The 10,990-nt window shown below is 44.6% G+C and overlaps 1 protein-coding gene across 1 annotated transcript; it reads right to left on the bottom strand.

The window, feature by feature from the left end:
- Positions 1 to 274: 274 nt before the first annotated feature.
- On the bottom strand, positions 275 to 4,393 carry TIGIT (T cell immunoreceptor with Ig and ITIM domains). Its single transcript, XM_006275097.1, has 4 exons — positions 4,324 to 4,393; positions 2,770 to 3,090; positions 1,829 to 1,938; positions 275 to 511 (listed from the first exon to the last, which is right to left on the bottom strand). Exons 1-4 carry the CDS (start codon positions 4,391 to 4,393, stop codon positions 275 to 277), a joined length of 738 nt encoding a protein of 245 aa, XP_006275159.1.
- Between the last annotated feature and the right edge of the window lie 6,597 nt (positions 4,394 to 10,990).

Here is a 10,990-nt window from a genome sequence, read left to right as displayed (position 1 = left end):
AGTTGTAATGAATTGTTCTTATAGAAACTGGTCTGACACTCCCATGGAGTCCAATCAGTAACAGCTTCTGGTCACAAGCAGCCTGGGGTGGATTTTGAAGAAGGTAAAAGGTCCACTTCTAGTCCACCTAGTCCCACCTCAGAACTTACTATCTATCTATAGCTCACTGCAACATTCACACCCATCCTCCCCACCCCTCTTCCTCTTTCCAAAGCAGTTTTATATGCCTTGAGAGAAGGAAAAATAGACATTGAGGTCACTTGTCCTCTCCCCATTAGTGTATTTGTACCACAGCACTCATGCTGCTGTTCTTGTGGCTTTTGTATTGAAGGACGTTGAAATATTCGTGGCTGCCATCCGAATCCTCCTGAATACGCATGCTGCTCGTGGAGGCCACCACCTCCTGTGCCACGGTGGCTCTGATGGGGCCCTGTGAGTAGTTATCATGCCGGCTGCTTTTCAAGAAGCCTTTGTGCATAATTCGGGGAGGCATGTGGATCTTTGGTTTTTCCTACAAAACAAAGAAAAGCCACTTAAGTTCTTATCCTAACCATTTTAAAGCAGATCTAATGGCCATGCCCAAAGAAATGTTTCCCAACTGCTGCTCAGACTGTGCTGATCAGAGGACTTCAGGCTCCAGAACTGGCAAGCTGGCTGCACTCATCCTCAGGAGAGCCTTGCATGCAGGTCCAAACCCCCATGGAGTCTGGGCAGGATTCATACATGGGGTTGTAACCATTACTGCACCTTTTTTTCCCCAGGGGAGAGTTGAGGAAGCATTGTGTTGGAGAAGTAAGCAGAAGAATGGGAGTGGAGAGGTCCTAAGATGTTCCCTCACACTAGGTGTGGTGGAGGACCCCTAAGAAGAAACCTCTCCCTTAGCTGGTGAGGAGGAGATCTGTTAGACATGCCCTCCACTCAGCTGGGAAAAAAGACTCACTGAAGGAAAGCTGATCCCTCCTAACTAGTAGCAAAGATATTGTGGGCCCCATAAGATGAGGCCTTACACTTAGGGGATGAGGGAAACTGATACACTCTCACACCTAGACAAGAGGAACTAGTATTCCTAGTACTAGCAGTATTGCTAGTGGCATGTGCGGAGACCCCGAGACAGCTTCCCACAGGAGCAGGGCAAGGAAGAATGGCTAAGACACATTCTCACTTCAGTGGAGTCTGAAACGTACTCTTAGCAAAGGGCTGGAAGGAAAGGGGAACATGATACACACACCTACACTCAGCCGACTCTGAGAAGCTTCCCTCCCACTCAGCCCTGGTGGGAACCTGAATCGCCCTTGGCAAGAGGATGTATAATGTGCTTTCACATTCAGCTATGGGACTGGGAGCAGGATCCAGGGCACTCTACACACAGTCAGGAGATGGGTAACACAAGCAGTTCTCTCACACTCAACCCCAGAGAACCTGGGTGGTCATTGGTGTCCATATCCTCAGCTGAGAAGGATCACGGCCCTTAGCAATAGCCATATACTCAGCTGTGTGCCAAATTACCAGGACTCTGAGATAACTAGTTGCCTACACTGTGGAGATTTTTCAGCATAGGACCTAAATGCAGCTAGTCAGGAAAGCACCCAAAGCTGTGGGGGAAAAGGTTTGGTTAGAGGTCACCACATTCACAAGAGCAATAAGTAATGCTCATTGATTGCTGAATTTAGGAAAAATGGGTCTCAGAAAGTTCTGTGTTGCTCATCAAGAATAGATACCCTTTGTCTCAGTGTTTAATCTCACTCTATGTGACTAAAAGTTCAACAGGCATTAAAAAACAGTGGTGAGGGATCAAAGAGGCTCTAGGGCCCTTAGTCAGGTTCAGTACCTTCCTCTTGAGGATCCAGACTATGAAACATGTTATGAGGAAAACTCCCACTATCAGCCAGATGATTACATATGGAACAATATTCCCAAGGGCAGTGTCCTTTGGTGATGCTGAAATTAGGCAAACATGCATTAAAGAGAGTTGTTTATGAGACACGTAGTCCCCCCACCTACTACACACAGAAGTAACACCGTTAACTATAGGGAATTGCCCTATGTCTTATTCCTCCAATGGATTTCATCTTAAACTATCAAGTCCTCAGCACTGAGGTTCTCCCTTCAGTTTTGAGATAATAAGAGATGAACATAAATGGTCCACACATATAATAATCTAAGCTGGATTGCATCAAACCAAGGCTAGTACATTAAGAAGTCAAATGGCCATGTAAGCAGAGCTGCTCAGTGAGAAGGGGTACTTCTGCTAAATGCTGTACCTACCAGAAAGTCTTTCTAAGACCAGTAGAGGCCACTGGCGCACACCTACACACATGTTAAGTGTATACAACTTCTGGCATGATCCCCTGAAAAATATGTTATCTTCAAGGAAAGAAAGATGGTATTTTGGATGGTGCTAACTCTTCGGTTATAGATGGATAGTAAAATTATTTCAAACGGCCTTAAAAAGAGATGTAGGGGCCACAGTCCATTTTGTAAAGGGCCTAAGGCTATCCCTTGAAGGTACAATGTGGCACCCTGCTGATTATCCCAGCTTAGCTTGGTGCATTAGAGGTTAATATAACCACTCTTGAGATTTCAAGTCAGGAGCTAGAGCCCGCAGAACTTATAGCTTCCTACTAGTGCTGTCTTTGCGCTGTGTAGACCTACTCTAAGGCCTGGGTACATAGAGTACCTCAATATCTTTGTGGACCTGAGCCTAAGTCACTTTTGAATATTAGACCCATCCTCCATAAATCTGAATTATCAGGGCTTTCATGGACTCACCTGTCATTTCCAGAGACACTCTGCCTTCATATAGCCCATCAGGGAAGGTGTGAAACTTACAGCAGTAATCCCCTGTATCATTGACTCCCAGTAAGTGAACAATGATCCCATACTCTGCTGCCAGTGATATCTTGTCCGTGAAAGCTGGCTGGACACGGCCTGTGTCTTTGTTTAGGTAAACTGCAAGCTGGACCTGGTTGCACTGGTCCCAGGTTACCAGTGACACAGTGATGTTGGTCATGGACAGGTGACACTGCAAGGTGACATTGCTGTTTTCAGATGCCGAAATATTCCCAGCTGTTAGGATATTCTCAGCTGCGCCTTTTGGAAAAAGAGCAAACCAGAATTACTGTCAGGATAAGATTGCAGTCTAGAGAAGGAAAGTTGGTTCTGCTTAACCACAGTCCTTGTACTCACAGGAAAGAATCAAAAATCCAACAGAAAAGAAATATAACTGAGGGGGGAAAAGTGACTCTTTTACATGAAGTAAAGATGGGCATAGGATAGCAGGGATGAGGTTTGTGGAATTTAGGAACAGAAGCCCAGGACTGAGTGCTAACAAGAGACCGGATGCTCTTCTATGGCTTCATAAGCACTTCCTACAAGCAAAGCTCCCTGGAAGTTTCAGACACACACGTACTCATATTAAAACCCATACTGAAATTATCCTGTCTTCTTTGCTATAGAAATTTGGAGAAACCAAATTTTTTGGATGGTCACATCCTGCAGGTATAGCCTAGACGTATCTACTACATTTGGGCATACTGAAACACATCTTGTTTGCTTGCATCCCATTTACAAACTAATTCAGATCACTCTGTTGGTCTCTTGCCCTTTACATTAATTACTGCTCCCCCAGTCTCTTGGCCATCTGCATGCTTTGTCAGTAATTTTTACTTAGGTTCTCTTCCATACCATTACTAAAGCATAAGGCTGAGAAGCAATACTTAAAATGCATATCTGCTTGAAGACAATTCCCCATTTCCCATTATTTACATTTTGTGATCCATCAGCTGCCCAGGTTTTAATCCATTTAATTCATGGTCATGTTGATTTTCTAGATTTCTAATTTCTCAACCAAAATATCACCTGGTCCTATGCCAAATGCCTTGGGCGAGTCTATTTTATCAATATAATTACCATGAGCCACCCAAACAATTCCATCAAAAATATCAAGTTAATTTGAAAAGACCTGTTTTCCAATAGCTGGAGTGGGATGTCATTAATTCCAACAATGGCTGGGATACAGCCAGCCCCATGGCTGTATTCTTTTAATGCAATCCTATAATAAGTAATGCTAAAATTAAAAAAGAAAAAGAAAGCAACTGAAGAACAAAAGAAAAGAGATCCAACACCAAAAAAATAGTACATTTCTTAGTCGTCTTTCTGCCCAATTCCAGCTGGCCCAGTGAGGCACAGTGTGCTCAGTTCACTTGTGCAAGCTTACGTAGCAAATGATTGGCAGCTCTAGGGCTAGGACACAGGTGTCCTGGCTCGTAGGCCCTTGCTCTCACTTGCACGGAGCCATAAGTGACTGGACTGCTAGGACAGTACCTGAAACAGGCAGGATGAAGATTCTGACCATGTACATGAGCATCTGACCCAGGAAAAGAAGGCAACCCATGCTGGCTGTGAGGTACGGCTGGCTCTGTCACTTGCTCACAAATCAGGCACAGCTGCAGAAATGCAACTGCTGAAGAAGAGCACTTGGGGTAGGGAGTGGAGTTGAAGAGGGGAGAGCACTTTCAGGGGGGAAGAGGAACTCAGACTACGCAATGCAAACCACAGGCTGTGGAGAAAAGGCTTCAGAGAAGGTAACACAAAACACCCAACAGTGGCTACACTTGAAATGCACAGTAGGAGGTGATTCAAAATACCCATCTGTGATTAGAGCGCCTTATCGAGGCTTCCTGTCCTTGTGCATTTGTAAGATGTACAAGGGAATTTTGTTACGATGACAGAAAAAACCATCCCCTTTTTCTGTTAATTATATTCAGAAGATCAAATTGAAGTTCCAAAAACACCACCCTAGAACCAATTCAGACCAATAAAATCTCCTTGAAAGAGATCAGTGAGTTGCATTAAGCATTTAATGCTAACATAGGTCTTTCTGTTACTACTGTGGCCAGTTATCCTTGTGCCACAAAGGCCTGTCAGGGGTAAAAGACAGACTAGCTACTACCCTACCCTTCCAAAGGCTCAGGAGGATGAGGCCTGTCGTTTTCCCCTCTTGCAGCTGGTTTACTGAAGGACAATGCAATTCACAATGCAGTTCTGCCATCCCTATACTCTGAGAAATAATCATGGATCTGGAGGCTCAAAGTTATTGGGAGCCACCCCACACCTTTCCCTCCTTGAGGTCACACAAATTATAAGGAACTCCATGCTTTTACAGGCATTCTTAATATCATAGCTAAATATAGGTATTCAATGTGGCTTTGTATTAACAAATTAATAATCTATCTTAAAAACTATGGAATAGCAGGAAAGATGGTGGTTGCTGTTTAAAATAATCATAGTGCACTGGTGCCCTGCACTGATCGGCCTCACTTGTGAATTTACTTGAATTTCCAATTTAGCAACAGTGGTGAAAAAGAGTTCTCCCTGGAGACCATATGTCAGGGAAAGAGCCAAAGGAGACCAGGCTGATTTTTAAGAAATAAAGAAAATGATCTACAGATCTAATTTCCAAATTGGTAGGAGGTTTTGGTACAATGAAAACTCATAATTCCAAGTGATTGTTAGGAGTTTATCACAACCTAATCTCTAGATTTCCACAGATCATCAAGGCAGTTCTAGCATCATTAGTACACAAAGGCTGAAATATATGGATTTCAAGGAAGCTGATGTAAAAACCTTTGCTGTTCAAGTATGTGATGTCTGCTAACAGTTCCTGTTTTACAGAAAGAGAGGATACAAGTAAGACCACATAACATGAGACAGGTAGTTCTTGATCTGCCCCTTCTCCAGCCCCCCTTGAAAAAAGCAGTGTCTGTATCAATATATTGTTGTGTGCTAGAAGATATGAGATGAGGACAACAAAAGTAGAATGAAAACCACGGGCTTCACTTGCAGTTTCTGCCAGTCTTCTCTCATTGTGTAGCTTTTTGTTTTCAGAGATTAGGGAGCTCAGGAAGTCAACGAACCATAACAGAAAAAGGAGAAAGAAAGTGTGAGCCTTCATGGCCATTTCTCATCTCCAGCTCCAGAAGAACACTCATAAAATGTGCTTAATGGACTCAAATCAGAGGTGAGCTAGGAAATAAGGGAGAATTTAAGTTGGTGCAACTAAGACTTTAGTAAAGCTGTGGAAGGTTAAGCAGTGTTGAAGTTAGAATGTGCTGTGAGCAGTTGCACATGAAGGGGTAATACTATTTCTTGACTGCACAGCTTTGACTTGCTGCTATGGGCTGGTGAGCAGACGCCTGGTTAGGAGCCAGGACATGTGGGCTCTATTCCTGCTTTGGGTGGAAGGGGCTGGGAGTGCTGCATCCTGGGATGATGGAGGACTTCAAATGGCTTGTTTTAGCTCTGTGCAGCAGACTGGTTACCCTAACATTAGCTAGGTAGCATGGTCCAGAGTTAACCCTCACCTGCAGTGACATCACTTTGAGATTCTCAGAGAGCATTTCATATGAGTTAACAAGTTTTAATGTGTGGATACTCTCATTTTAAATGCCCTTAGTATAGTCTAAGTGTAACATGTAACTTCATCCTAGCTTACGCTCCCGTAAATTTAGGACTTGATGAACCAGCCTTACACCTTCCTTTTTCCCTTCTTTTTTCCCTATAGAGTTGCTAAAAAACATGCTTTTATTTAAAGTGTCCTGAATTCATCAAAGAACTGAGTCAGCTACTGGCTTATACCCCCTAGAGGGAAGCTGATTTCTGACTCTGGAGGGAGCAGACCAGGAATAAGTACCAAGACCACCAGGTCAGAGTTACAGCAGAAGATGTGGTCTGCCTCCTCTTAACAGTGCTTCTGGATGCTTGGAGTGGGCTAGTATGAACACAGCAGGTGTGTCTACGCATGCAGTTAATGTGAAGAAATAAACTCTGGAGCTAATTGCTCCAGAGTTTATTTCTCCTGGGCATGCCATTTGAACATGTGCCTGGGACCACAGCACATTGAGCTGGGTCAGAGAAGCCCCGATTGGCAGGGGGCCCCAAAGGCCAGCTTGCTAGCCTGGAGTTGCTCCTGCCCAGCTCAACATGCTGTGGAGGGGCTGGCTGAGGTACGTGAGTGCTCCAGTGTATAGCTAGCCAGCAGGCAGTCCCTGCACTGAAGTACCCTTGCATGCATCTACACGAGATGCTTTACTCAAAATTACAGTTAATTAGTGTGTAATAAGCGTCACTGTCAACAAGTGCAGATGCTTATTGCACAGTAATTTGCTCTAATTATGAGTACATTTGCTACCTGCAAATGCAAGTAGCAAATTTTACTCTTGATTACTTACTGCTCCGTAACATACTTGTAGGTGCCTGACTGGAAGCAAATGTGCTTCCAGTCAGCTGGGCAACACGGGGGTGAGATATTGTTCCCTGACCTCAGGAGATGCCTGCAATTGCAGAGCAGGGGCTGGGAGCTCCCTGCTGCCAAGGCAGGGGGACATTGTCCTCTCTTGGTCTCCAGTAGCAGAGCCTGGTCTGGCAGCATGCAGCTCCCGGGGACAGGGAGAAATGTCCCACCCCCCACCAGGAGATGGCTGTCTCCTGGCCCCATGCTCCCTGCCAGCCCTTGGGCTACCACCCAGAAGGAGCCTAGAGCTCCCCCTGGCGGCTTCAGGGCCTGGTGCAGGGCAGCAGGGAGTGGGAATACTCTGCTGCTTGGAGCAGCAAATCTTCTCCTGCATCTCTGCATGTGTAGATGCATGCCCAGAAGAGTTTACTTTAGAGTACTTTACTCCAGAGTAAACTGCTCCTGGAGTATTTGCACATATAGACAAATGTGCCCCAACCAATCACATCAACATAGACACACATGCTTCTACGGAGTAAAAAACTCCACAGCAGGATAGTACTATACAAGTACTACCTTCCTGCAGAGTTTCTTAGTTTACTCCAGCCTAATAGCCCTGCACATGTAGATGCTGAAACATTTACTGCAGAGCTATTTAGTCTACTGCACTGTAAATGTCGTATGTAAATACGCCTGGCAAAGGTGTAACAGGGCAGATCTGCACCCTGGAGCAGCACCTGCGACGCCATTTGCAATAGCTATTTTTGCAGGACCCCAAAGGGTGACAACCATGACAGAAGCCTCATTTGCCCCCCTCCGTTATGCTACTGGGACACAGAGCTGGGTGCAGGATCTGGCACCAGTCCTCCTAAGGAAAAGGAGTAATCTGGACGTTACAGATCTCAGAACTATGCTGAGAAGAAAACCACTTGTTCAACAGATGCGTGGCCAAGCTGTTCCCAGAGAAAGAGACTTCAGGCTAAGTTTCTAGCTAAAACCAGCAAAGGTAATCCCTCCTTTTATAGCTACATCTTGGGATACCTTCCTGAATTCCACACTTCCTAGTCCATCCCTCTCCACATATTCAATAACTCAAAAAGAGATGGATTAATTTACATGTAATGTCTCTTGAAAAAATGTTGGCCTCCATGTTAAGATGATACGTAAGGAATTGTAGTTTTAAAAGAAGTTTAACGTGTTGGAGGGAGGAAGAAAAGTGAAATTATGCACAACTGCAAACTGGTGAGTATGCCAGAAAGGCTATCTCAAATTGATGGTGCATTTACAGTGTTTATGGTGCACTGTTCAGTGTAGCATAGGAGTACCCCAGCTGGTTTTAAACAAGCAACTTTGGGTACCAGAACTGGCCTTGCTCTGTCAGCAAAGAGCTAACAGGCCTATACCCTGCTTCTCAGCACAGCTACATCCTTCTGGTACCCTCTAGCTCCTTCAAAACTAGCCTGAGTTTCACCAGAGGACACTGCAGTCTGCAGAGTAGCTCCCCACCTCAGTGTCATAACCACAACCCATCAGTGAGTGAGTATATTGCCAAAACATTCACATTAGTCTCTCGATATGAGCAAAATATTTTTTGTGTTTCAAAGGGAAGTGCAGACAAGTACTGCTGACCACATAAGAAATGTTTCCACAGCGTTCAACATTCTCTTATGAGTCCTATGTGCACATCTGGACACTTTTTTGTGTGATCGTCATGGTGCTGCTAAGCTCCATGTGCTTGTTTGCTGCAGACATCAAGCATGGCTTAGCTGTGTTTTTCTGGGGTGGCAAGGAGCTGGGCCTATTAGCTGCAAGCAAGCCATGCCTAGCAACAACACACACTGTTGCAATTGCACAGATTTCTGGTTGCTATCAGAGCTACATAGAGACTCCGGTAAATAGGCCACAAATTAAGTCCCTCTGTTGATTCAGTGGGCCAGGTCATGTTATGGAGAGACTATGAGGCAATTCCCATTGAGAGACTGGGGTTCAGAATGGGTAGAAGGGGCTAGCTGCACACATCTTCCTGATTCTCAAGCCAGATCCAAGCAAACTCCAGGCCCAAGGCTGGTAATGTGCCCCAAGGGCTGACATTTGAGAATAGATGAAACACCACAGCCAGCTGGCCCTGCCTCCTCAGGCTCTTGGCCCTACACTCTCCGATAACTCTCAGAAGCCTGACCAAGCAAAGCCTAGAGAAATGTGTGCTGGAGACAGAAATGGTCAAAAAGTGTCACACCACTTTTCCACTTGGTGTTAAATGTGAGAGGTTTTTCATGCTGTTGTTCAACTACATCTGTGAGAATCACCATTCTGCTTCCACTGTTGATGATGGCTTGTTCAGAACGCAGCAGTTGCAGCAACACGACTCTTTATGACACTGACAAGTTATGACTGCTCATGCAATGGTAATTTCCAGTGGCAGACAGAAGGGAAGACTGACCATAAGATCCTGACTTTTGAACCAGGAAGAAGGCAGGGGAAATTTGCACCCTATAGACTAACCAGAGTAGATATAGATATAGATATAGATATAGATACAGATATAGATATATAGATATAGATAGCACAAGTTTTTGTGAGCTGAAGTTCACTTCATCAGATGCTGTGAAAGGATGGGCAGAAAGCCAAGTATAAGAAGGAGAGAGAAATTAGAATGCAAAAGACAATGAAGTAGGGGAGAGAGATGCAGGGAGAGGGAAGAGGGGGCCAGTGCTGAGAGAGACAAGCAAACAAGCAGTAACAAAGGAGTCACCAAAGTTAACCCAGGTAATGGGGTAAGAATCCATAGCTCCTGTTTAAACCATACTTAACACAATCCAGCCTGTGGATGATTCCTTGTTCTCCAGTTTCCTGTTCAAATCAGTTTTTAAAAGTTTGTTGTCTGAAAACAGCTACCCATGTGGTTTGTCTCTTCCTGCAGCTGTTGTCAGAGCGGTGTTCTGTCACATAGACATTTCCCAGTCTGTCCATCAAAGACAGCAGAGGGGCACTGTAAGTGGGTGATGGCATATATAGAATCATAGAAAACTAGAGTGGGAAGGGACCTCAGGAAGTCACCTAGTCTAACCTCCTGCTCAAAGTAGGACCATCCCCAACTAGACTATCCCAGCCAGGGCTTTGTCAAGCCAGGCCTTAAAAACGTCCAAGGATGGAGATCCCACCACCTCTCTAGGTAACTTGTTCCAGTGCTTTATTGTCCTCCTAGTGAGAAAGTTTTTCCTAATATCCAACCTAAACCTCCCTTGCTGCAACTTGAGACCGTTGCTTCTTGTTCTGTTATCTGCCATCACTGAGAACAGTCTAACTCCATCCTCTTTGTAGCCATCCTTCATGTAGTTAAAGGCTACTATCAAATCCCCCCTCAGTCTTCTCTTCCCCAGACTAAATAAGCCCATTTCCCATAACCTCTCCTCATAAGTCCCTCCTCTTCATTGTGTTCATATGGTATTTGGCACAACAGAGAGGATCTCTGGTAAGGCTTTAAGTGCTTTTGTAATATAAATCATATATAATACAATGCATTTCCCCACTCTCTATTATGACAAGTGCTCTCACCCCCTGGGATCTGTATCATTCCCTCCCTCCATGTGCTTACAAATAAACAGCCACTTTAACTTTGCCTATTTTTAATTTTCTTTCTGGTTAACTATGTTCCTGTGCCCTTTAAACAATAATTAAAGGGAGCACCCTGCACACTAACTAGATTTTTCTACTAAATATGATCGGACCTATCATTTGACTTCAACAGCTTTCATTAGT

Source organism: Alligator mississippiensis, chromosome 1 (genome assembly GCF_030867095.1).
Source record: "Alligator mississippiensis isolate rAllMis1 chromosome 1, rAllMis1, whole genome shotgun sequence".
NCBI classification, from domain to species: domain Eukaryota; kingdom Metazoa; phylum Chordata; order Crocodylia; family Alligatoridae; genus Alligator; species Alligator mississippiensis.
This window is presented reverse-complemented; position numbering and strand designations above follow the sequence as displayed.